Raw genomic sequence first — 22970 nt, 5'->3', positions numbered from 1 at the left:
AAAGAGACCACTATAGTTAGAGTGGGCGGAGTCTCGTACACATACCGCACCCCTTTAAAGGGGACGTGCAGCTCAGCGCATGCTCAGAACTGTCTTGTTTAAAATAGTATACTGTTCAAGTATATACTACATACTGCATACTGCATACTGCTCAAGTATATACTACATACTGCTCATTTAAATACTGCATACTGCTCAAGTATATACTACATACTGCTCATTTAAATACTGCATACTGCTCAAGTATATACTACATACTGCTCATTTAAATACTGCATACTGTTCAAGTATATACTACATACTGCATACTGCTCAAGTATATACTACATACTGCTCATTTAAATACTGCATACTGCTCAAGTATATACTACATACTGCATACTGCTCAAGTATATACTACATGCTACATACTGCTCATTTAAATACTGCATACTGCTCAAGTATATACTACATACTGTTCATTTAAATACTGCATACTGCTCAAGTATATACTACATACTGCATACTGCTCAAGTATATACTACATGCTACATACTGCTCATTTAAATACTGCATACTGCTCAAGTATATACTACATACTGTTCATTTAAATACTGCATACTGCTCAAGTATATACTACATACTGCTCATTTAAATACTGCATACTGCTCAAGTATATACTACATACTGCTCATTTAAATACTGCATACTGCTCAAGTATATACTACATACTGCTCAAGTATATACTACATACTGCTCATTTAAATACTGCATACTGCTCAAGTATATACTACATACTGCTCATTTAAATACTGCATACTGCTCAAGTATATACTACCTACTGCTCAAGTATATACTACATACTGCTCATTTAAATACTGCATACTGCTCAAGTATATACTACATACTGCTCATTTAAATACTGCATACTGTTCAAGTATATACTACATACTGCATACTGCTCAAGTATATACTACATACTGTTCATTTAAATACTGCATACTGCTCAAGTTTATACTACATACTGCTCAAGTATATACTACATACTGCTCAAGTATATACTACATATTGTTCATTTAAATACTGCATACTGTTGGGTGTTCCCGGTCTGCAGTGATCAGTATCTATCAAAAGTCCAAGGAAGGAATAGTGGTAAACTAACGACAGGGTCATGGGTGGCCAAGGCTCATTGATGCACGTGGGGAGCGAAGGCTGGCCCGTGTGGTCCGATTTAACAGACCAGCTACTGTAGCTCAAATTGCTGAAGAAGTTAATGCTGGTTCTGATAGAAAGGTGTCAGAATACACAGTGCATCGCAGTTTGTTGCGTATTTGGCTGCATAGCTGCAGACCAGTCAGGGTGCCCATGACACGGGGTGGGTCCAGATTTACCATTTTCTAAACTCAAACACAAACGAGAAGAGCTGCTAATTTTTTTCTACATTTTGAACAGCAAGCTTTGGATATTATTTTAATATTTCATGTGGAAACATAAAAACATTACAAAAAGCATGTAAAATAATAAGTATACTTTCAGTTGTTTATTCCTGGATTTTTTATTTTTATTTCTTTGCATGTGCACCAAGTTAAAATTAGGGAGTCGACTCCCAATTTTCCAATGTCTGAAATAACGGAATCGAATCTTTTTTTTCGAAATTGTTTCTACTCGATAAACACAAATTGATAACATAAAACTATACTACATTAAAATGTTTCAACATCAAATGTTTAGATGTTAACTGTAGCATAATCTTTTATAGAAAAAAAACATAATTCTGCGCAATTTTGCTCAGCGATAAATTTGAATATTGAGTTTTGTGTCAAATTGCGTCCTAGTGTACTAAATAGTATGGCATCGTTATGATAGTCTGTGGAGTAAATAGATACCCTATGTAGTTATTACGTTGTATAGAAACACGGCTTTGTTTAGTTATTTCCCCCTGCCCCCCGCTGCACAGGTCATGTGACTGTGGTACGTCCCACAGTCAGTGTGAGTTTGTATGGTGAAGATGGCGTGTTGTGGGAGCTGCCTGTGCTGTCAGTGCTGCTGCAGAGAAGGAGAAACCAGAACGCCAGAGGAGCTGGTAAGCTTATTTACTGTGGTATAAACCAGGTATAAAACTGAACTTATTTTGTGTGTATGTGTGTGGTAAGTTTGCGTATGGTTACGCCATGTATGTTTTGGTTCTTGTTGGCTGAGCTTCCTGTGGATGCTCCACCCTCTTGTTTTCATTCTTAATAGCATAAATGACTATATGCAGGACAGAAAGTTGTTCCAATGGCTTCAGGTATGCCATATGTTCATTGTGGGCTTATTTTTGGTTTATTCCTGGACTGATGTATCGTTAACATCATCTTTTGTCATGGTCACATCATGTTAGCTGTTATGCAAGTGGTTGATTGATTATTTGATCATCACTGGCATCATCACCATCATCATCACATTGCAAGTGCCGAAATGGCTAAATAAATCTGTATTAATAACCAGTCCATATTTAAATTTTAATATCTCTCTCTATTTCTCTATATTACATTCGGTACAAGACAGCCTGGCTTGTACGTATTGATTTTCCTGGTCTTTGTTTAGGAATAAGTGACCATCTGGCTCACTGGCTTAATGCAAGTTGTTGTAGGTTGTATCCCAAATTGCTCTGTACTACCTACACTTGTTCACTACACTAGGTATGAAATAGGGATGCACCGATTGATTGTAATATGCTTCCCCTTGACCATCCTTGCTGCTGGACCCACCACAACCCAACCAGGGTGAAGCAGTTAGTGAAATTATCTTTCTTAACCGCTTATCCAATTAGGCTCGCTTGGGTGCTGGAGCCTATCCCAGCTTTTCAATGGGCGCAGGGCGCAAGGCACACAGTAACACCCTGGACGGGGCGCCAGTCCATCGCAGGGCAGACACACACATATACACACCCATTCACCTATAGTGCAATTCAGTGTCTCCAGTTAACCTGACTGCATGTTTTTTGGCTGTGGGAGGAAACCGGAGCCCCGGAGGTAACCTACACAGGCACGGGGAGAACATGCAAACTCAGCCCGGAAAGGACCCGGACTGCCCTGCCTGGGGATCGAAACCCAGGACCTTCTTGCTGTAAGGCGACAGTGCTACCCACCGAGCCACCGTGTCGTTACTTTCTTAATTCTTTGTTCTGTGTGAGCTGTGTTGCATAGTGGTTCGAATCCTGGGTTTACAAATACAGAAGGTGCATAGTGTTGTGTGAACCTTGCCATTGGGTGCATACTTATCACTGCCTCATTTACATTTACATTTACATTTTTGACATTTAGCAGATGCTTTTATCCAAAGTGACTCACAGTATTGTGACAGTATACTGTCTAAGCAATCGAGGGTTAAGGGCCTTGCTTAAGGGCCCAACAGTGGCAACCTGGCATTGGTGGGGTGAAGCAGTTAGTGAAATTATAAATGCCTTTATTGATCTTGACTTTTCCTGCTTTTAAAGTAGTAGTTAATTTCAAAATTATTATATGGCACGGTGGCTCAGTGGGTAGCACTGTCACCTCGCAGCAAGAAGGTCCTGGGTTCGATCCCCAGCCAGTTGGGGCGGTCCGGGTCCTTTCTGTGTAGAGTTTGGAGTTTGCATGTGCTCCCCGTGTCTGTGTGGGTTTCCTCCGGGAGCTCCGGTTTCCTCCCACAGTCCCAAAGACATGCAAGTGAGGTGAATTGGAGATTTAAAATTGTCCATGACTGTGTTTGACATTGTTTTATTCTGTCATTAATGTAATCAAAGTGTGTAAAACATGACGTTAAAGTCCTAATAAATAAATGAGCACCGGATCTCAATTATTAAAAGGGGTGTCCACATATTTCTGGTATATATAGTTTTATCAATTTTATCAGCCAAAACTCTGAAGATTAGCTACATGGGCTACACCCATTCTTCTGACCCCCACTGGCAAGATGATGTTTGGATAGTGGACCTCAGCACTGCAATGACACTACCACGTTAATAACATGGTAATAACTGGCATCAACACTGAGATTGAACCTGGTGTACTCACTCCAACACATGCTGCCTTGTTATTATCATTAAAATTCTGGGAATAATAATAATCCATCCTATGGGAGGTCCCGTTAATTCGATAGTGCTTGTAAGTGCTTGTATAATCAGTTATTACAGTATTGCATTTACTGTATTTGTAGTTCCGAGTTTATGGGCTCAGTAATAAAGATCAGTATTTGAAGCCGCTCAGGTGGCGCAGCGGTAAAAAGACACGCTGCAACCAGAGCTGGATTCTGAGTACATCGTATTGAATCCAGTTCTGCCTTACCGGTTCGAGGCTGAGTGGCTGTATGAGCAACGATTGGCCGGTTGCTCAGTTGGGGGGCGGGACAAAGAACCGGATGTGGGTCTCTCTCTGTCAGAATGCGATTACGACCTCTGCCGGCTGATTAGAGGCGCATGCACAGAGATGAGGAAGAGTGCCCTTAGGGTGTGTCTCTCCGTATGCAACGCTAGGTGGCACAACACTCATCAATGTGTGGGTGGCAAAAATGCATCCGGCTGCTGCCCATGTTTCGGAGGGGATATGGGTTAGCTTCGATCTCCTCGGTCAGGGCAGGGTTCGGCATAGACAGAGAGGAAGCATGATGCAAATTGAACAATTTGATGCGCTAAAGGGGGAGAAAAAGGGGGGGGGAAAAGATCAGTATTTGATAAGTCTAAGTATTAGGTTTTCATGTAGGGATGTCCCGATCCGATCTCACAGATCGGGATCGGGGCCGATCAAGGCATTTTTAACTGATCGGAAATCGGCTTTACTAATGCCGATCATAACCCGATCTTTTGTTTTACGTCAGCATGTCCGCTGTCCAACAGCGGTGTAATGTCTGCACTGCGAGCATTTGCAGACCGCCTCGGTGGGAGCAGAGCTGCGTTCATTACTGTAGAATTTTACTATTTATATGGTGTGTGAGTCGAGGATCACTCCGGTTTACAAAACAATAACTTTTAATCCGAGTATGAAAACTTCAGGACCATAACATGCAGCTTTTACGAGTTTACGTGTTACACGACTGAACGACATCTCAGTATCAAGCTCTCTGATTGGCTTAGTTATGTAACCGAGCGTCGTAGTGATGCACTCGCTTAATAAAGAAATAAAATACACGGTATATTTACCAATTGTCGGGAGCAAAACACTTAATTAACTTTTAATTAACCAGAGCCGAGCACGCTATCCCATGCACTATGGAAGCCCCAAAGGGTCAAAACACACTCACTTTGCGTAGACCCGTCCATCAAACCATTGTCACAATACAAGCACTTTAAGAACTGGCTTTCCTTCATAACAAAAGAGTGACTTTCCATTTTATTTTGGTATTCAGGTTTTACTGTAATGCTGTTAAGGAACTTATTTGTTTTTTTATATTCAAGTTAAGCTGCTACACCACTTGTGAGTGGAGATTTTTGTTCATTTTTAGTGTATCACTGCATTAAACAGAATTATGTTCTTTGAATATAAAGTTCAAAGTTAAACTGTAATTATCTCACTTCATTTTTACTACAATGCTGCACTAGGTTTGTTTACTTTTATTTTGTAAAAGAACATTAAGCAATAGCTTGGATGCAGGCAATTTTTTCCTACAGCACTGCAGAGCTATTTAGTTGTTAAACATGTACATTGGATTAATTTGAATAACTGTAATGTACTTGAAGTGTGCACTGTGTAAACAGTATTATCTAGTTCTTATCTAGACAATATCTAGAAAATACAAGTATCGGTTTGAGACTCGGTATCGGATCGGGATCAAAATTAAAGATCGGGAACAAAAAAACGTGATCGGGACATCCCTATTTTCATGTCATTTTCATCCTCGTGAGGGTCAGGGTGGGTCTGGTTTCACTGGGAAACACTGGGCGCTAGGTAGAAATACCCTGGACACTAATCCTCAGACATAGTCAATCGTCTATGTAGACACCCGGTTGCAAGTCGAGACTGGAAAACAATGGGCTAACATTATAGACCACTGCATTACCTGAGTGCCTGTCTAGTATGAGTATCATATTAAGTGCGTTCCTTGTATAGAATAATGTCAAAACCAAGGATGTAGGATTCTGGGTAATACTGTTTGTTTTTGACAGACAATTTTGGGGGAGACCAGAGAAGATGAAGATGAAATACTACCAAGGAAAGATTATGAGGTAGGATGGACAACACCCACTCACTTACTAACTCACTCACTATACAACTAAACTACACCTAGCGAAGATTATGAAGATTATTAAAACATAGCTTTAATGCCGCTCAGGTGGCGTAGCGATAAAATACGCCAGCACACCAGAGCTGGGATTTCGAACACATCGTATCGGATCTAATCTCCGCCATCCGTCTGGGCTGGGCGGCTACATGAACAACGATTGGCTGTTGTTCACAGGGTGCGAAAGCCGGACCAGGGTTCCTCATAACTGATTGATGGCGCCTGTGCAGGGTCGAGGAATAATGCTGATCAGGGTGTGGCTCTCCGTGCACAAGGCTGATCCGCTTATGAACTCCAATCGTGCAGGTGAAAAGATGCAGTCGGTACTGCACACGTGTCGGAGGGTGTGTCAGTTGCGAAGCTACTCAGTCAGCAGTGGAGGGTTGTATCGGTGGAGGTGAAGCGTAACACAATTAGGGTAATTGGATACGACTAGATTAGGGGAGAAAATTGGTGAAAAAAATAATGCTTTTATTTATTTCCAGAGTTTGGATTATGACAGGTGTATTAATGAGCCCTACGTGGAGGTGTTGGATGGGATGGACAATAAGGTAAATATCCACCTGTCGTCCTTCCTTCTCATCCACTTATAGATTCTTTCACCCACTGATGCCATTTTTCTGATTTATTCCAGAAAGCCAAACGGTACGAAGCTGTAAAGTGGATGTTGGTGTTTGCCATTGGAGTATCCACAGGCCTGGTATGAAAATACATTGTTTTAATTAGTCAGTTCAATGAGTTCAGCCACACCCATTGCTAACAGCTCAGTTGCTTGCACACAGCCCTGACCTGAACACTTTTGGGATGCAAGCATCTCATCCCACATCAGTGTGTGACCTCACATAACCTTTATTCTTTCCCAAATAAGCAACACTTCAATTAAATGATGCCCATGGTATCTGAATTACCGATTAGGCATTACATTATGACTACCTTCCTAATTGTGTTGCTCCCCCTTTTGCTGCCAAAACAGCCCTGACCCGTCTAGTCACGGACTCCACCAGACCCCTGAAGGTGTGCTGTGGTATCTGGCACCAAGATGTTAGCAGCAGATCCTTTAACTCCTGTAAGTTGTGATGTGGGGCCTCCATGGATAGGACTTGTTTGTCCAGCACGTCCCACAGATGCTCGATTGGATTGAGATCTGGGCAGTTTGGAGGCCAAGTTAACACCAAACTCGTTGTTGTGCTTCTCAAATCATTCCTGAAGCATTTTTGCTTTGAGGCAGGGCGCATCATCCTGCTGAAAGAGGTCACAGCGGTCAGAAAATAAAGAAAACCCCTTTATTTTACATTAGCCTAAAGTATATGCAGTTCCATGTGACCAAAGAAACCAGTAACAGGTTTCCCATGCATCCTTATGGAAACAATACCTTGAAACTTAACATCTTTTAAAGTTGACGCCACTTCCAGAACCAACTGACGTCGAGTTTTAAGTCACTTGTACTTACAAGCTCATGGACAGGGGTCCAAATACTTTTGCCAACTTTCTTAATTCTTCATTCTGTGTGAGCTGGTGTTGCATAAATAACAGTAAGCCGTCTCTATGGTCCGGGGGTTCGAATCCTGGGCTTACAAATACAGAAGGTGCATAGTGTTATGTGAACGTTGCCATTGGGTGCACACTTATCACTGCGGGCGGCACGGTGGCTAAGTGGGTAGCACTGTCGCCTCACAGCAAGAAGGTCCTGGGTTTGATCCCCAGGTGTGGTGGTCTGTGTGGAGTTTGCATGTTCTCCCCGTGTCTGTGTGGGTTTCCTCCGGGTGCTCCGGTTTCCTCCCACAGCCCAAAGACATGCAAGTGAGGTGAATTAGAGACACAAAATTGTCCATGGCTGTGTTTGGCATTAAACTTGTGAACTGATGAATCTTGTGTAATGAGTAACTACTGTTTCTGTCATGGATGTAACCAAGAGTCAAGAGTATAAAACATGATGTTAAAATTCTAATAAACAAACAAACTTATCACTGCACTGCACCCTTAGTGCCGGTCCCGTTTACATTTACATTTTTGACATTTAGCAGATGCTTTTATCCAAAGCGACTTACAGTACTGTGACAGTATATTGTCTAAGCAATTTAGGGTTAAGGGCCTTACTTAAGATCCCAACAGTGGCAACCTGGCAGTGGTGGGGCTTGAACCAGTGACCTTTCAATTACTAGTCCAGTACCTTAACCACTAGGCTACAACTGCCCTGGCCCTAGTTAATTTGTCTAATATTTAAATTAGTTTAATGATCTGAAACACAGCTAAGATCTCGAATACATCGTATCGAGTCTCAGTTCTGCCTGCCAGCTGGGCTGAGCAGCCACATGAACAACGATTGGCCTGTTGTTCGGATAGGGGTGGGATATTAAAGCCGGATAGGGTCTCTCTCATAACTAATGCAATTACGTCCTCTGCTGGCTGATTGACGGTGCCTGCACAGAGATGAGAAAAGAGTGCTGTCAGGGTGTGTCTCTCCGAACACAGTGCTGATCCGCATTGCACTCGTCAAAGTGTAGGTGACAGAATGCATACGGCTGCTGCCCACGTGTCAGAGGGGCGTGGGTTAGCTTCGTTCTCCTCAATCAGAGCAGGGATCGGCATTGGTGGAGAGGAAGCATGACTCAATCGGGCAACTGGACGCGCTAAAAAGGGAGAAAAAGGGGACAAATATGCACTTTTTGTGTTTATTTTTAATAAAATTCTGCATTCTGATTTCCGTCCTGTAGATCGGCGTGTTTGTCGACTTCTTCGTGCGCCTCTTCACCCAGCTGAAGTTCCAACTGGTCGGAAAATGTATCCTCTGTGTATTTAATTGTGTTAAATTGACATCAATGGATTTTTGTACAGAAATAAGGTTTGCTGTACATTTAACATGAGTTAAAATCCTTAATGTGTGGTTTAGCTGTGGAGGAGTGCACTGGGAACGGCTGCCTTGCTTTGTCGTTGCTTGAGCTACTGGCGTTTAATATGCTGTTTGTCTTTATCGCCAGCGTTCTCGTTCTGGTTGAGGTAAGCGTATAAGTCACATCATCACATTACTGTAGTAATCCAATTGATTTTTCTAGCTCATATCGTGTTACACACTGACCACATTACTCACCACATGCTGTATCGTACCATATTAGCTTTAAGCCTGGAGCTTATGGTGTTGCTAATCCGAGCAAAAAGCATTTTTTGCTTAATTGTTCTGCAGAATATGAAAATGAGCCAGAACATTAGGACCACCTGACTAGCAGGGGCGATTTAATGCACGGGCTTACCTGGGCTTCAGCCCAGGGGCCCCGAATAATTGAAGGCCCCGATTGGCTGTTTTATTTTTTATTTATTTTGTTATTTTGGTTAATAAGAATGGGGAAGCTTGATTGGTGGTTTCAGTTAAGCGACGTGAACGTTAGAGCTAGTATGTGAGTGACATTCCGCTCAGCCAATCAGAATGCAGCACCAGGTTTATACATGTGCGTTCGGACGTCCTGCAGTTAGTTTAGTTAGACTCGCCTTGGTCCCGGCATGAAGTTCGGGTTCTGGAACTAGGCGGTATAAAGTGTTGTAACGCTCATTGAAGTCCTGACTAAACAGTTAAAGTGACTCTACCCTGTCGTGTACCTTTATTCCCACACCTCCACCACCGCACAGCAAAAGACCTGTAGCATCCTCGCCGGACAGCGGCTAGGTGAGCCGACCCTCTACAGTAGCATCTGGCTAATGCTAGCGGTAAAGTGCTGCGATAGTGAAAGTAAAAACACGACAATATTTTTGTAAAGTAAAATATAAAAATAACTAAAAGACAATGAAATATCAAAATACATGTAATCACAATACACAGTGAGTGCACAGCAAGGGATTTTGGGAATCTTTGTAACTTGCTTAACGTTACTAGACCTATATATATATATATAATTTATTTATATACAGTATATATATACAGTGTATCACAAAAGTGAGTACACCCCTCACATTTCTGCAAATATTTTATTATATCTTTTCATGGGACAACACTATAGAAATAAAACTTGGATATAACTTAGAGTAGTCAGTGTACAGCTTGTATAGCAGTGTAGATTTACTGTCTTCTGAAAATAACTCAACACACAGCCATTAATGTCTAAATAGCTGGCAACATAAGTGAGTACACCCCACAGTGAACATGTCCAAATTGTGCCCAAATGTGTCAATATTTTGTGTGACCACCATTATTATCCAGCACTGCCTTAACCCTCCTGGGCATGGAATTCACCAGAGCTGCACAGGTTGCTACTGGAATCCTCTTCCACTCCTCCATGATGACATCACGGAGCTGGTGGATGTTAGACACCTTGAACTCCTCCACCTTCCACTTGAGGATGCACCACAGGTGCTCAATTGGGTTTAGTCCATCACCTTTACCTTCAGCTTCCTCAGCAAGGCAGTTGTCATCTTGGAGGTTGTGTTTGGGGTCATTATCCTATTGGAAAACTGCCATGAGGCCCAGTTTTCGAAGGGAGGGGATCATGCTCTGTTTCAGAATGTCACAGTACATGTTGGAATTCATGTTTCCCTCAATGAACTGCAGCTCCCCAGTGCCAGCAACACTCATGCAGCCCATGACCATGATGCTACCACCACCATGCTTGACTGTAGGCAAGATACAGTTGTCTTGGTACTTCTCACCAGGGCGCCGCCACACATGCTGGACACCATCTGAGCCAAACAAGTTTATCTTGGTCTCGTCAGACCACAGGGCATTCCAGTAATCCATGTTCTTGGACTGCTTGTCTTCAGCAAACTGTTTGCGGGCTTTCTTGTGCGTCACCTTCCTTCTGGGATGACGACCATGCAGACCGAGTTGATGCAGTGTGCGGCGTATGGTCTGAGCACTGACAGGCTGACCTCCCACGTCTTCAACCTCTGCAGCAATGCTGGCAGCACTCATGTGTCTATTTTTTAAAGCCAACCTCTGGATATGACGCCAAACACGTGGACTCAACTTCTTTGGTCGACCCTGGCGAAGCCTGTTCCGAGTGGAACCTGTCCTGGAAAACCGCTGTATGACCTTGGCCACAATGCTGTAGCTCAGTTTCAGGGTGTTAGCAATCTTCTTATAGCCCAGGCCATCTTTGTGGAGAGCAACAATTCTATTTCTCACATCCTCAGAGAGTTCTTTGCCATGAGGTGCCATGTTGAATATCCAGTGGCCAGTATGAGAGAATTGTACCCAAAACACCAAATTTAACAGCCCTGCTCCACATTTACACCTGGGACCTTGACACATGACACCAGGGAGGGACAACGACACATTTGGGCACAATTTGGACATGTTCACTGTGGGGTGTACTCACTTATGTTGCCAGCTATTTAGACATTAATGGCTGTGTGTTGAGTTATTTTCAGAAGACAGTAAATCTACACTGCTATACAAGCTGTACACTGACTACTCTAAGTTATATCCAAGTTTCATGTCTATAGTGTTGTCCCATGAAAAGATATAATGAAATATTTGCAGAAATGTGAGGGGTGTACTCACTTTTGTGATACACTGTATATATAAATTATATATATATATATATATAATTTTTTTTTGCACTGGGGCCCATGAGCTCCTAGTTACGCCACTGAACTCTTTTGTCTTGTGTTGTGTACTGATTATGAAAACTATATGTGGGGGCCCACAAGCAGCCGTAGCCCCTGGGCCCACAGGCAGTCTGAATCGCCTCTGCTGACTAGGGTTGGGCGGTATGACGGTATTACGGTATACCGCGGTATTTAAAAATGCTGACGGTATTTAAAAATGTGAAGCGCCAAATTTCTGCTTAAGGTCCACCTTGAAAACGGAGACTTTAAGACCTGCGCGCATCCACAATAAGGGAGGGGCGGGAGTTGTAGGCGGTTGGAGCTCACTGATTGGTTGTGGGGGTGCTCACTTTTTGAGGCGATAACACAAAAGCTAAGGAGCGCTCTACATAGGGTGTGTACAAACACCTAGGGAGCTGCCTTGCTGTCTTACTGCCTACATAGGCAGCTGCCTCAGTAGAGAGGATTCTATTAAGTCAATGACTTATTATAAGGCAGGTTATTCGAACGTACTACTTAGACAGCGATTCCATCGGGTTTTGCTTGCTAAGCTAACAGTTAGTATGTTGCCCTTCAAAACCATGGGATGGGGTGGCACAACGCGCTAGCATGTCAATATAACATCTCTTTGTACCAAATACAGTTACATTCACTGACAAGCCCGAACTTGCAAAAAAACACACTTGTGCAAGTTTATACAGTATAATATTATCTGTGTGTGTGTCATGCTCACTCTTCGCGATACTCGGATTTCGGATTTGAATTCCGACAATAAACAGCTTTTATTATGACTGATTAATTCCCCGTACTGATGTGAAGCAGAATTGGCATATTACAGCCAATAAGAACGGCGCAAAAATGAAAACATATAAAACATATATATAACGGTTCCCAGAGATGCGACTCGGTTCATTTGAAAGAGCCGTTCAATAGAATCGGATCGCTCGCGAACGACCCAATACTAACAGAGAGACGTCCGCATGAATAACCACCCAACCCCCCCCCCGTGCGGTCATACCGTACACCGCGGTATTTTAGGAAGATGGTATGACGGTATGATCGGCAATATCGCCCAACCCTACACCTGACTAACATGCCCAGACATGTCTTCCACAAGATATCTGAAGGTGTCATGTGGTATCTGGTACCAGGACTTTACCAGCAGGTCCTTTAACTTCTGTATGGTGTCGGGTAAACAGTGGATAAGAGTACTCATGGGCAGTTTGACTGGCCCCATAAAACAAAAGGGTTTAATGCACTATGTTGTGACACATTCACATCATCACCATTAGGTGCCATTGCCTTCATGTCTACTGGCAGTTTTGAGTCTTGGCAGCGTCCAAAATCGCACACTTAAAACAGTACGTACTAAATTCAAGGCAGTAAAGCAGTATGCTCTTTCAGTACGCAAGTGTACAGTATGTACGCAACCAAGGACGTACTACGTCCACCATCTTACCAATGTCACATCGCCGCAGTTAAAGCCCCACTGTTCATTGCAATCGGACAAAATTCATTCTGTCGTTCTCCCCAAAGCTTCTCATAACATTATTTAGGGTTGTTCACAATCACAACATTTTACATACAGTGGGGAAAATAAGTATTTGATCCCCTGCTGATTTTGTAAGTTTACCCCCTTACAAAGACTTGAACAGTCTATAATTTTTATGGAAGGTTTATTTTAACAGAGAGAGACAGAATATCAACAAAAAATCCAGAAAAAAAACATTAAATAAAAGTTATAAATTAATTTGTATTTAATTAAGGGAAATAAGTATTTGATCCCCTACCAACCAGCAAGAATTCTGACCCCCACAGACCGGTTATGTGCCCATGAGGCACATAAATTAGTCCTGTCCCTGTATAAAAGACTCCTGTCACAGAATCAGTTTCTTCCGTTCAAATCTCTCGACCACCATGGGCAAGACCAAAGAGCTATCAAAGGATGTCAGGGACAAGATTGTAGACCTGCACAAGGCTGGAATGGCTACAAGACCATCAGCAAGAAGCTTGGTGAGAAAGAGACCACTGTTGGTGCGATAATTCGAAAATGGAAGAAATACAAGATCACAGTCAATCACCCTCACTCTGGAGCTCCATGCAAGATCTCACCTGGTGGGGTAAGAATGATTCTGAGAAAGGTGAGGTCAGTCCAGAATTACACGGGAGGAGCTTGTCAATGATCTCAAGGGAGCTGGGAGCACAGTCACCAAGAAAACCATTAGTAACACACTTCGCCGTAATGGATTGAGATCCTGCAGTGCCCGCAAAGTCCCTTTGCTCAAGAAAGCTCATGTACAGGCCCGTCTGAAGTTTGCCAATGAACACCTGAATGATTCAGAGAAAGCTTGGGAGAATGTGATATGGTCAGATGAGACCAAAATTGAGCTCTTTGGCATCAACTCCACTCGCCGTGTTTGGAGGCAGAGAAATGCCCGGTGGGGATGGTGTTCTTGGGGTCATATCCAGCATTTCTCTGCTCCCAGCTCCCTTGAGATCATTGACGAGCTCCTCCCGTGTAATTCTGGACTGACCTCACCTTTCTCAGAATCATTCTTACCCCACCAGGTGAGATCTTGCATGGAGCTCCAGAGTGAGGGTGATTGACTGTGATCTTGTATTTCTTCCATTTTCGAATTATCACACCAACAGTGGTCTCTTTCTCACCAAGCTTCTTGCTGATGATCTTGTAGCCCATTCCAGCCTTGTGCAGGTCTACAATCTTGTCCCTGACGTCCTTTGATAGCTCTTTGGTCTTGCCCATGGTGGTCGAGAGATTTGAACGGAAGAAACTGATTCTGTGACAGGAGTCTTTTATACAGGGACAGGACTAATTTGTGTGCCTCATGGGCACATAACCGGTCTGTGGGGGTCAGAATTCTTGCTGGTTGGTAAGGGATCAAATACTTATTTCCCTTAATTAAATACAAATTAATTTATAACTTTTATTTAATGTTTTTTTTTCTGGATTTTTTGTTGATATTCTGTCTCTCTCTGTTAAAATAAACCTTCCATAAAAATTATAAACTGTTCAAGTCTTTGTAAGGGGGTAAACTTACAAAATCAGCAGGGGATCAAATACTTATTTCCCCCACTGTAAGTCGATGCTCCTCTTTCTGCCATCTTCCTTCTTCCACTTGAAATGCCTTTGCAGCTCCAGTTGAATTATGGGATAGATTATCAGACCGCAGTGTGCTGTGTTTGCACACTCAAAAATGGCTGCCCAATCAGTAGGTGATCCGGGTATTTTTTGCATACTGTTTAATGAATTCTGACACTCGCTCTCGCTTACTGCTCTGGCGTACAGTTTAGTATGGAAGTATGCTAATTTGGACGCAGCGTTGGTGTTTTGACGCTATGACAATTGGTACTCACAGCGGCTGCCTGTGAGCACCCCTTGCTGTTTTGGAGATACTTGAACCCAGTTGTCTGGCCTAACTAACTAACTATAATTAGCCCACCATTTAACACATTCCTCACCGTGACATACACAATGTTTACGAAACAGGCACCACCGTGGACATTTTGGGAGGGTGGTCATAATGTTTTGATTCATCAGTTTATATGAACTGTACTATGGATTATTGCGTTCATTTCTTTTTCTTTGATGTTTCAGCCTGTGGCCGCCGGATCGGGCATACCAGAGATTAAAAGTTACCTAAACGGGGTGAAGATTCCCGGAATCGTCCGACTCCGCACCTTCATCTGTAAAGCCATTGGGGTTCTGTTTGCTGTTTCGGGAGGTATGAACATTCCTGAGATGCTGACAGCTGACAGAAATAATGTCGATATCAAGTCAACATACAGATACGTACTGACCATGAGCTTGTTGCACATTCCATTCTAGATTGATGGGCATTAATATTAAGTGTCATCATCAACCTCTCAACACCACCTTGCCCCTCCCCCTTCTTTTTTATTCCACTTTTTTTGGAAAGGTTTATGACAACATTTTTGTGTGATTGTGGGTATTTTTTCCAATTTTCCAGCCCTGTCTGATAACTGTTGTTCCAGTTCATTCCATAGAGCTCAGTGGGGTTAAAGTCAGTGCTCTAGAGTTCTTTCACTCATCAAACAAAGGGGTTTTTCCCAAATGGGGAAATTGGTGTTTAACTTGGGTACAGTACCGGTCACTTGGCAGTGAAAACAACCACTAAATGTGGCGAGACAGATTTCAAAACATACCGTACCATTGTTTCCATACAGAAGTTTTAAAAAATTCAAGACTGCCCAAACACGTCCCACTATTTCAGCTGGTGTGTTCGGTGTAGTGTGGTTAATTACCTTAATACATTTTCATTTCAGGTTTGTTCGTGGGCAAAGAGGGACCCATGATCCACAGTGGAGCTATCATAGGAGCCGGCCTTCCCCAGGTGCAACTAAAAATTTTTTATTAAATCACGAGTAGAGTAAGAGCCTAAAGACTGGCATTAGCCTTGATCTAAGTGTGTTTGATATTGGCTCCTTGGGTGGTGCAGCAGTCTAAAATGCTTGAGTTTGAGTTCATGTCTTGGCAATGCCACCAACAGGTACAATCGGCTGCACCTGAGAGAGGATAGGGCAGGTAAGAAATCACCACTGGAAGAAAACAGAGAGTGTAGTGTGGTCCTCTTGTATGTGCTAAGACTGTCTGTAAGAATCCGCTGCTGTCTGAAATAAAGAGGCGATCGGCAGGTTCACATGTAGCCAGGCGTGTACTAGCCTATGGCTTTTCTCCTTTTGACATCTATATTTGTGAGCTAAAATCTCAGCCCTGCTGCCAGTAGGCCGGGCACCTATACAGACAACGATTGGTTCGACAAAGGTTGGAAATGCTGGTGGTGATTCCTCATTCCTGCTGCAATTGCGACCTCTGTTGACTGATCATGTGGAGATCAGTGTGTGACTCTTTTTACATGATACTGAGTCCCTACGGCTCTCCTCAGGAGGTCAGGAGTGGAGGTCTGTAGCAGTAGAGTGATTGGATATGACTAAATTGGCAGGAAAATCAGGGGAAAAAAGAAAATTGCCAGATTTATCAAGACTGAACGACCTTGTCTGATTTCATTTGTGAATTCTTTAACATTCCCATGTTGATTAAGTGCATTTCACCTATGTCACCTCATATTTCTACACTAGTCGAACAACATTAAGAGCTTTTATTTATTTATTATGTATATTTATATTATTTATATATTATATCAGTTTATTATTATACTTTTATTTATTATTAATAATAATAATAATATATTTATTTATTATGTATATTTATATTATTTATATATTATATTTATTTATAATTACTATTATTATTATTATATTTTTATTTATTAATAATAATAATATATTTATTTATTATGTATTTTTATATTATTATTTTTTTTTTTTTTATTATTTTTTTTTTATTTAATAATAATTTATTTATTATGTGTATTTATATTATTTTTATAATATATTAATTTGTTATTATTATTATACTTTTATTTAATAATAATTATATATTTATTCATTATGTATATTTATATTTATATTATTTATATATTTATTTCTTATATTATATTTTATTTATTATTATTAATATTTATTTATTATATCTATTTATATTATTTTTATATTATATTTATTATTATTATATTTTTTGTTATAAAATATATTATTATATTTATTATTATTATTATACTTTTATTTAAGAATAATAATAATAATATATTTATTCATTATGTATATTTATATTATTTATATATTATATTTATTTATTATTATTATTATATTTTATTTATTATTAATAATATTTATTTATTATACCTATTTATATTAGTTTTATATTATATTTATTTATTATTATATTTTTATTTAATAATAATATATTTAGAATAATGCTTAGATTTCTCTTGTATTTTCATTGGACGATTAAGTTAAATAATGCTTTATCCTAGTCAGGGTGGTGTCCAGTTTCCAGTCGCCCAGAACAGGATGCCGATCCATCACAGGGCCTCGGCCATTTCCCCACTCAGGCACATCTAATCATGTCTGTATGTAGACGCCCGACCGGTCGACAGCACCGCTAAGGATTCAAACCTTGGATCCCATCTGTAGTGGAATAGCACAGTTTACTGCTGTACCAACACAAAGCCATTTTTAATAAATGTATAGATTTTTTTGGGTAGATTTTAGAATGATCTGACTAAAAATGTGTCATCTCAGTTTCAGAGCATCACCTTCAAGAAAATCCGCTTTCAGTTTCCTTATTTCCGTAGCGACAGGTGAGTCCTACCTTGTGTAAAACATGAGCACATGATGTCTGACAACCAACAGCATTTAAGTGACCATGATGCGGTAATGCTGATTGATCTTAATGATCCTGCAGCGCCTCTCACACCTTTGCTTTTGTAACCTTAGAGATAAACGAGATTTTGTATCAGCTGGAGCAGCAGCCGGAGTGGCAGCAGCATTCGGCGCCCCCATCGGAGGTACCCTCTTCAGTCTGGAGGAGGGGTCGTCCTTCTGGAACCAGGCTCTCACATGGAAAGTGGTAAGCAGATCTGGACCTCACGGAACGCGTTGTACCGTATTGTTTGAAATTGTACTATTATGTAGAACTATTATTTAGTGTTGGTGGTTTTGTTTGTTTATGTGTAGCTGTTCTGCTCCATGTCTGCCACCTTCACACTCAACTTCTTTCGCTCTGGAATCAACTTCAACAAATGGGGTTCGTTTCAGCTCCCTGGTCTGCTCAATTTTGGAGAATTCAAGGTAAATGGTCAAATAATGTCTTATTGTTAAAGTGCCTTTAACAATGTGTCGACTGGCCACTCAGGTGGCGCAGTGGTAAAATACGCTAGCACACCAGAGCTGGGATTTCGAATACATCGTATCGAATCTCAGCTCTGCCATCCGGCTGGGCTGTGCGGCCATATAAACAACGTTTAACTGTTGTTCATCCAGGTAAGGGAGCCGGATAGGGACATCATTACTAATGCAATTATGACCTCTGCTGGCTGATTGATGGCGTCTGCACAGAGTAGAGGAATAATGCTGATCAGGGTGTGGCTCTCCGTGCACAAGGCTGATTGGCATGAGAATTCACCTTGTGCAGGTGAAAAGATGCAGTCGGGTACTGCTCACAATGGAGGGGTCATGTGTCAGTTCACTCTCCTCAATCAGAGTCGGGGGTCAGCACCAGTAGAAAGCGCTAAGAAATGGGGAGTAAATGCATAAGAAAAAACAATGTGTCAACTGTTCACTAGGGAAGGTTTATCCTGGTCAGGGTGGTGGTGGGTCTGATTTCCCAGGGAACACTGGGCACAAATAGCTCCATATATCACAAAATAGCTCCATCCTTAGCATCAGCACCCTTGTCCTGATAGAACTCTCATCCCTCCTCTGCACATACCCAAACAATCTCAATCTGACCTCCCTAACTAAAATACTCATGCGGCCGCTCAGGTGGTGCAGCGGTAAAGTACGCTAGCGCACCATAGTTGGGGTTTCGAATACATCGTATCGAATCTCGGCTCTGCTTTTCCGACTAGGCTGGGCGGCTGTATGAACAATGATTGGCTGTTGTTCAGGGTTAGAGGATAAAAAAGTCGGATCATAGGTCCTCATAACTGATGCGACTGCGGCCCCTGCTGGCTGACTGATGGTGCCTGCACAGGGCTGGGGAATAATGCTGATGGGGGTGTGGCCCTCCGTACACAGTGCCCGCCAAGTGTATGAACTCGACTCGTGCAGGTGAAAAATGCAGTCTGTACCTTCAGGGTCGAATCAGTATAGAGGACGCAATCAGGGTAATTGGACAGGACTAGATTAGGGGGGAAAAATCGAAAATTCAAAATACTCATCCGTGTTTTGGATCATCCGGTTAGTCGAAATGTATTGGACATTTTGACTAACCGATTGCTAACTAAATTGCCGTAGGATTGATAGGACTACCTAATAGTGCATATTAACCAGTAAACGTGAGGACCTTGAACGCTACACAAATGAAAGATGCTAAATCACTAAACACAAACCTTAAAGTTTCACAGCAAGTTGCATAACCCAAAGAAAACGGCTTATGTCACGGCCTTCTCTTCTGTCCCTTCACTTTGGCAGATACCCTCTTATCACAAATCACTCTCTACCACACTCTCTATTACTTTGTACACTCGACCTCAACTGCACCTTTCCACCAGCAACACGTACCTCCATCTCTCCAGGCTCTCCTCAACCTGCACCCTATTCGTCTTACAAACCTAATACCTGACACTAGTACTTCAAGTGTCCATGGGTCTGTCCGAAAACCTAGTGAGCTGACTTGTTGCCTACTGCCTACCTAAACAGCTGCCTAAGTAGAAAGGATTCTAATAAGACATCGCCTTAAAAGGCAGATTATTTAGACACACTACTTAGACAGTGATTAGAGCGATTGCGTCACCACAGTTTTGCTTACTAAGCTAACACAGTTAGCCTCAGGCCATTCAAACCAATAGGCTGAGGCGGCACAACCCGCTAGCATGCCAGCTAACATCTCCATCCGTGTTCCCGAAAACAGTTAAACTGTCAGTGACGAGACCAAATTTGCAAATAAATGACACTTGTGCACCTTTATACAAATTAAAAATCAATGGGGATTTATTTACATTTGAAAAGACTCAGATGAAGTCAGATTATCGCGCCAAAATAAGGCACCTTAGTAGGCAGCATTTTAAGACATCTAAGAATTCGGACAGCCTTCTTCTCGAGAACGTGTAGGATGGCGTAAAATGCCATCTATGTTAAGAGCTCACTAGGTTTTCAGACAGACCTTATATGTTTCCTGTATGCTAATATAAAAATATGATCAATTTTAGATCTTTTAGGTCTTTCAAAGGGTTTATTTGAGGTTACACCTTGCTGTAAAACCCCAAAACATACAGCTATGGTCTGACAGTCAGTTTATGTTTGTCTTTCTGCTCTGCAGTGCACAGATGGGGATAAGAACTGTCACTTATGGACTGCGGTGGACCTGGCCTTTTTCGTGCTGATGGGGCTGGTGGGCGGCCTGCTCGGTGCCACGTTCAACTGCATCAACAAGCGACTCGCCAAGTACCGCATGAAGACTGTCCATCCCAAAGCCAAATTTATTAGGTAATCCAAATTCCTGCTGTCTAGGCTGGATACTGTTGTTTCTCTGTTTTACCTACAGTGCTGTAATCATTAAACAAACCTTGGGAAACTCAACATGTTTTAATTCATTTTAGAGCAAAGGTATTTGGCATTTGAACCCAGTGTTCTCCCAAGTTAAATATACAAGGGTTTTTCAAAAAGTTTCAGCACTTTTTAACTCTATTTATTAAGAATTTTAAAAACAAATGACATCACTTTTCTACACAGTCACCTTCAGATGCATTTTCCCAGCATCCTACCAACTTTTTAATGCCGTCAGCAAAATTGTTTTTGGTTGAGCACGTAGCCACTGATGCCCCTCTGCTTTCACATCATCATCACATGAAAATTTTCTTCCCCTTAAAGCTTCTTTGAGCGTCCAAATCAGATGCCGCTAAATCTATCTATCTGTTAATGTGAGGAAACTTTATGAAGATTCCTTGTATGTAGTGCTGGACAATAATTCGATATCGATATATATCGCGATAGAAAATGTTTCAATAACGGTGATATGATTTTTAAACAAATTCGATCGATATGCATTACGTCAGTGCGCTTTGCCCGTGTTACTTTTTTGCGGAAGCATTTCTGCTCGCAGGTGTTCCCACAGGGACGCAATTCAACAGCGCACCTCAAGCGAGTAGTTCTCCATCAAAACAGTGCAGTTACACACTCAACATAAATGTCAACCACCAACACAATTACAGAAAAAGTACTAGTACTGAGTACTAATACCAGTTATTAATATTACTTCTTAGTAGTTGTGGCGCGCTACGAATAAAGGCATCAACGGGATATTCGCGTTCCACCGTTGCCAGATTGGGTTGTTTTCCTCCTAATTGGGCGGGTTTTTTTTCAAAAACAATTTAATAGCATTTAAATAACTTCTATTGAAAAGAGATTTTCAGTTTTAAGAAGCCCCAGCATTGTAGAAGGCTATTAAAAGTAAAGTAAATTTTCAATGCTGATTTGGCTTAATAGTGTTGGTCAGAATGTATCATATTCTTGAAAGAAAATTAAAATTTGTTTTCCATGCATTCACACTGGCATGTTCTGGGGTTCAGTCTGAGTCTCATCAGTACACACAAGTTTGCAATCAAATGATCAAGTATTGCAAAGGAATATCTTTGAAATTCTGTTAAGGTTATAGGCTATATTTTAGTTTTTCACAGGGAAAATGAGAAAAAATAAAAAGCTTATTATGCTAGGCTTGATGTAATTCTACATGGTACTCACTGCCTGTATAGGTAAACGAGTGAGTGACCAAAACACTACTAGATCAAGAGCTACTAGCCACATACAAAAATAAGGTATCAGACAGTTTCTGTGCCACCCCTGTGTGAGCAATGGTCTCAGTCTGGCCACCCCTATGGAAATTGTCTGGCTTTGCCACTGTCCACAGTTGAAAAAGAAGCAGACGAAATAGCTGATAAGAGATGAAGGACTAATTCAGTGGTTTTTTCAGCTTGTATTTCTTGCCAGAAACCAGAAAAGAGGTTTGCAGGTACAGCCATCCAATGTTGGTGTTTTTGGCAGTTTTTCTGACATTTGTGTTATTCATATCGATATCGGAATTATATCGTATCGACTGAAATTAGGAGTTATATCGTGATATAAATTTTAGCCATATCGTCCAGCCCTACTTGTATGTATTATATATTATATACATAGCTGATTTGGCTTAGCAGTTACATTTCATTGATTTAGTTCATTTATATATATATTATCTCATTCATTACAGTATTACAATTGTTTTATTATTAAATGGACTTTTTCCTGTCTGACAGGGTGCTAGAGAGCATGCTGGTGTGTACGGTGACCACTCTGGTGATTTTCATGGCTTCCATGACGCTGGGAGAGTGTAGGGATTTAGCCACTTCAACAACTAACAATACAACTACACCAGTGAGTGTAAGTCCATACAGAGTGGATCTTCTGATCCTACTTCTTTCTTTATCTCTTTACAGGACATTGTTATTATCATTGGCAAGAATTAAGAAATGCACTCCTGAGACCGTTTGCTTATTATTGCTTGTCGCTGCTGTGAAATTTGGGAGGTGGGGGTGGAACAGGGAAATCCTAAATAGTCTTTATTCATAAAAATCTGGAAA

General features: G+C 41.4%; 1 protein-coding gene across 3 annotated transcripts in view; it reads left to right on the top strand.

The window, feature by feature from the left end:
• Positions 1-1978: 1978 nt before the first annotated feature.
• Positions 1979-22970, top strand: part of clcn6 (chloride channel 6) — a 44280-nt gene continuing 23288 nt past the window's right edge. Inside the window, exons 1-13 of one of the 3 annotated variants that reach the window (XM_062999140.1) lie at positions 1979-2062; positions 6101-6160; positions 6702-6767; positions 6851-6916; positions 8931-8997; positions 9107-9213; positions 15368-15494; positions 16057-16124; positions 17935-17993; positions 18130-18262; positions 18370-18483; positions 20675-20841; positions 22647-22770. In XM_062999140.1, coding sequence (XP_062855210.1) covers positions 1979-2062; positions 6101-6160; positions 6702-6767; positions 6851-6916; positions 8931-8997; positions 9107-9213; positions 15368-15494; positions 16057-16124; positions 17935-17993; positions 18130-18262; positions 18370-18483; positions 20675-20841; positions 22647-22770 — 1242 coding nt within the window. The remainder of the gene's footprint in view (positions 2063-6100; positions 6161-6701; positions 6768-6850; positions 6917-8930; positions 8998-9106; positions 9214-15367; positions 15495-16056; positions 16125-17934; positions 17994-18129; positions 18263-18369; positions 18484-20674; positions 20842-22646; positions 22771-22970) is intronic. The other 2 variants (XM_062999141.1, XM_062999142.1) reach the window with 2 other exon arrangements.

This window comes from Trichomycterus rosablanca, chromosome 7 (genome assembly GCF_030014385.1).
Source record: "Trichomycterus rosablanca isolate fTriRos1 chromosome 7, fTriRos1.hap1, whole genome shotgun sequence".
NCBI classification, from domain to species: Eukaryota; Metazoa; Chordata; class Actinopteri; order Siluriformes; family Trichomycteridae; genus Trichomycterus; species Trichomycterus rosablanca.
The sequence above is the reverse complement of the archived record's forward strand: the minus strand, read 5'-3'. Positions and strand labels throughout refer to the sequence as shown.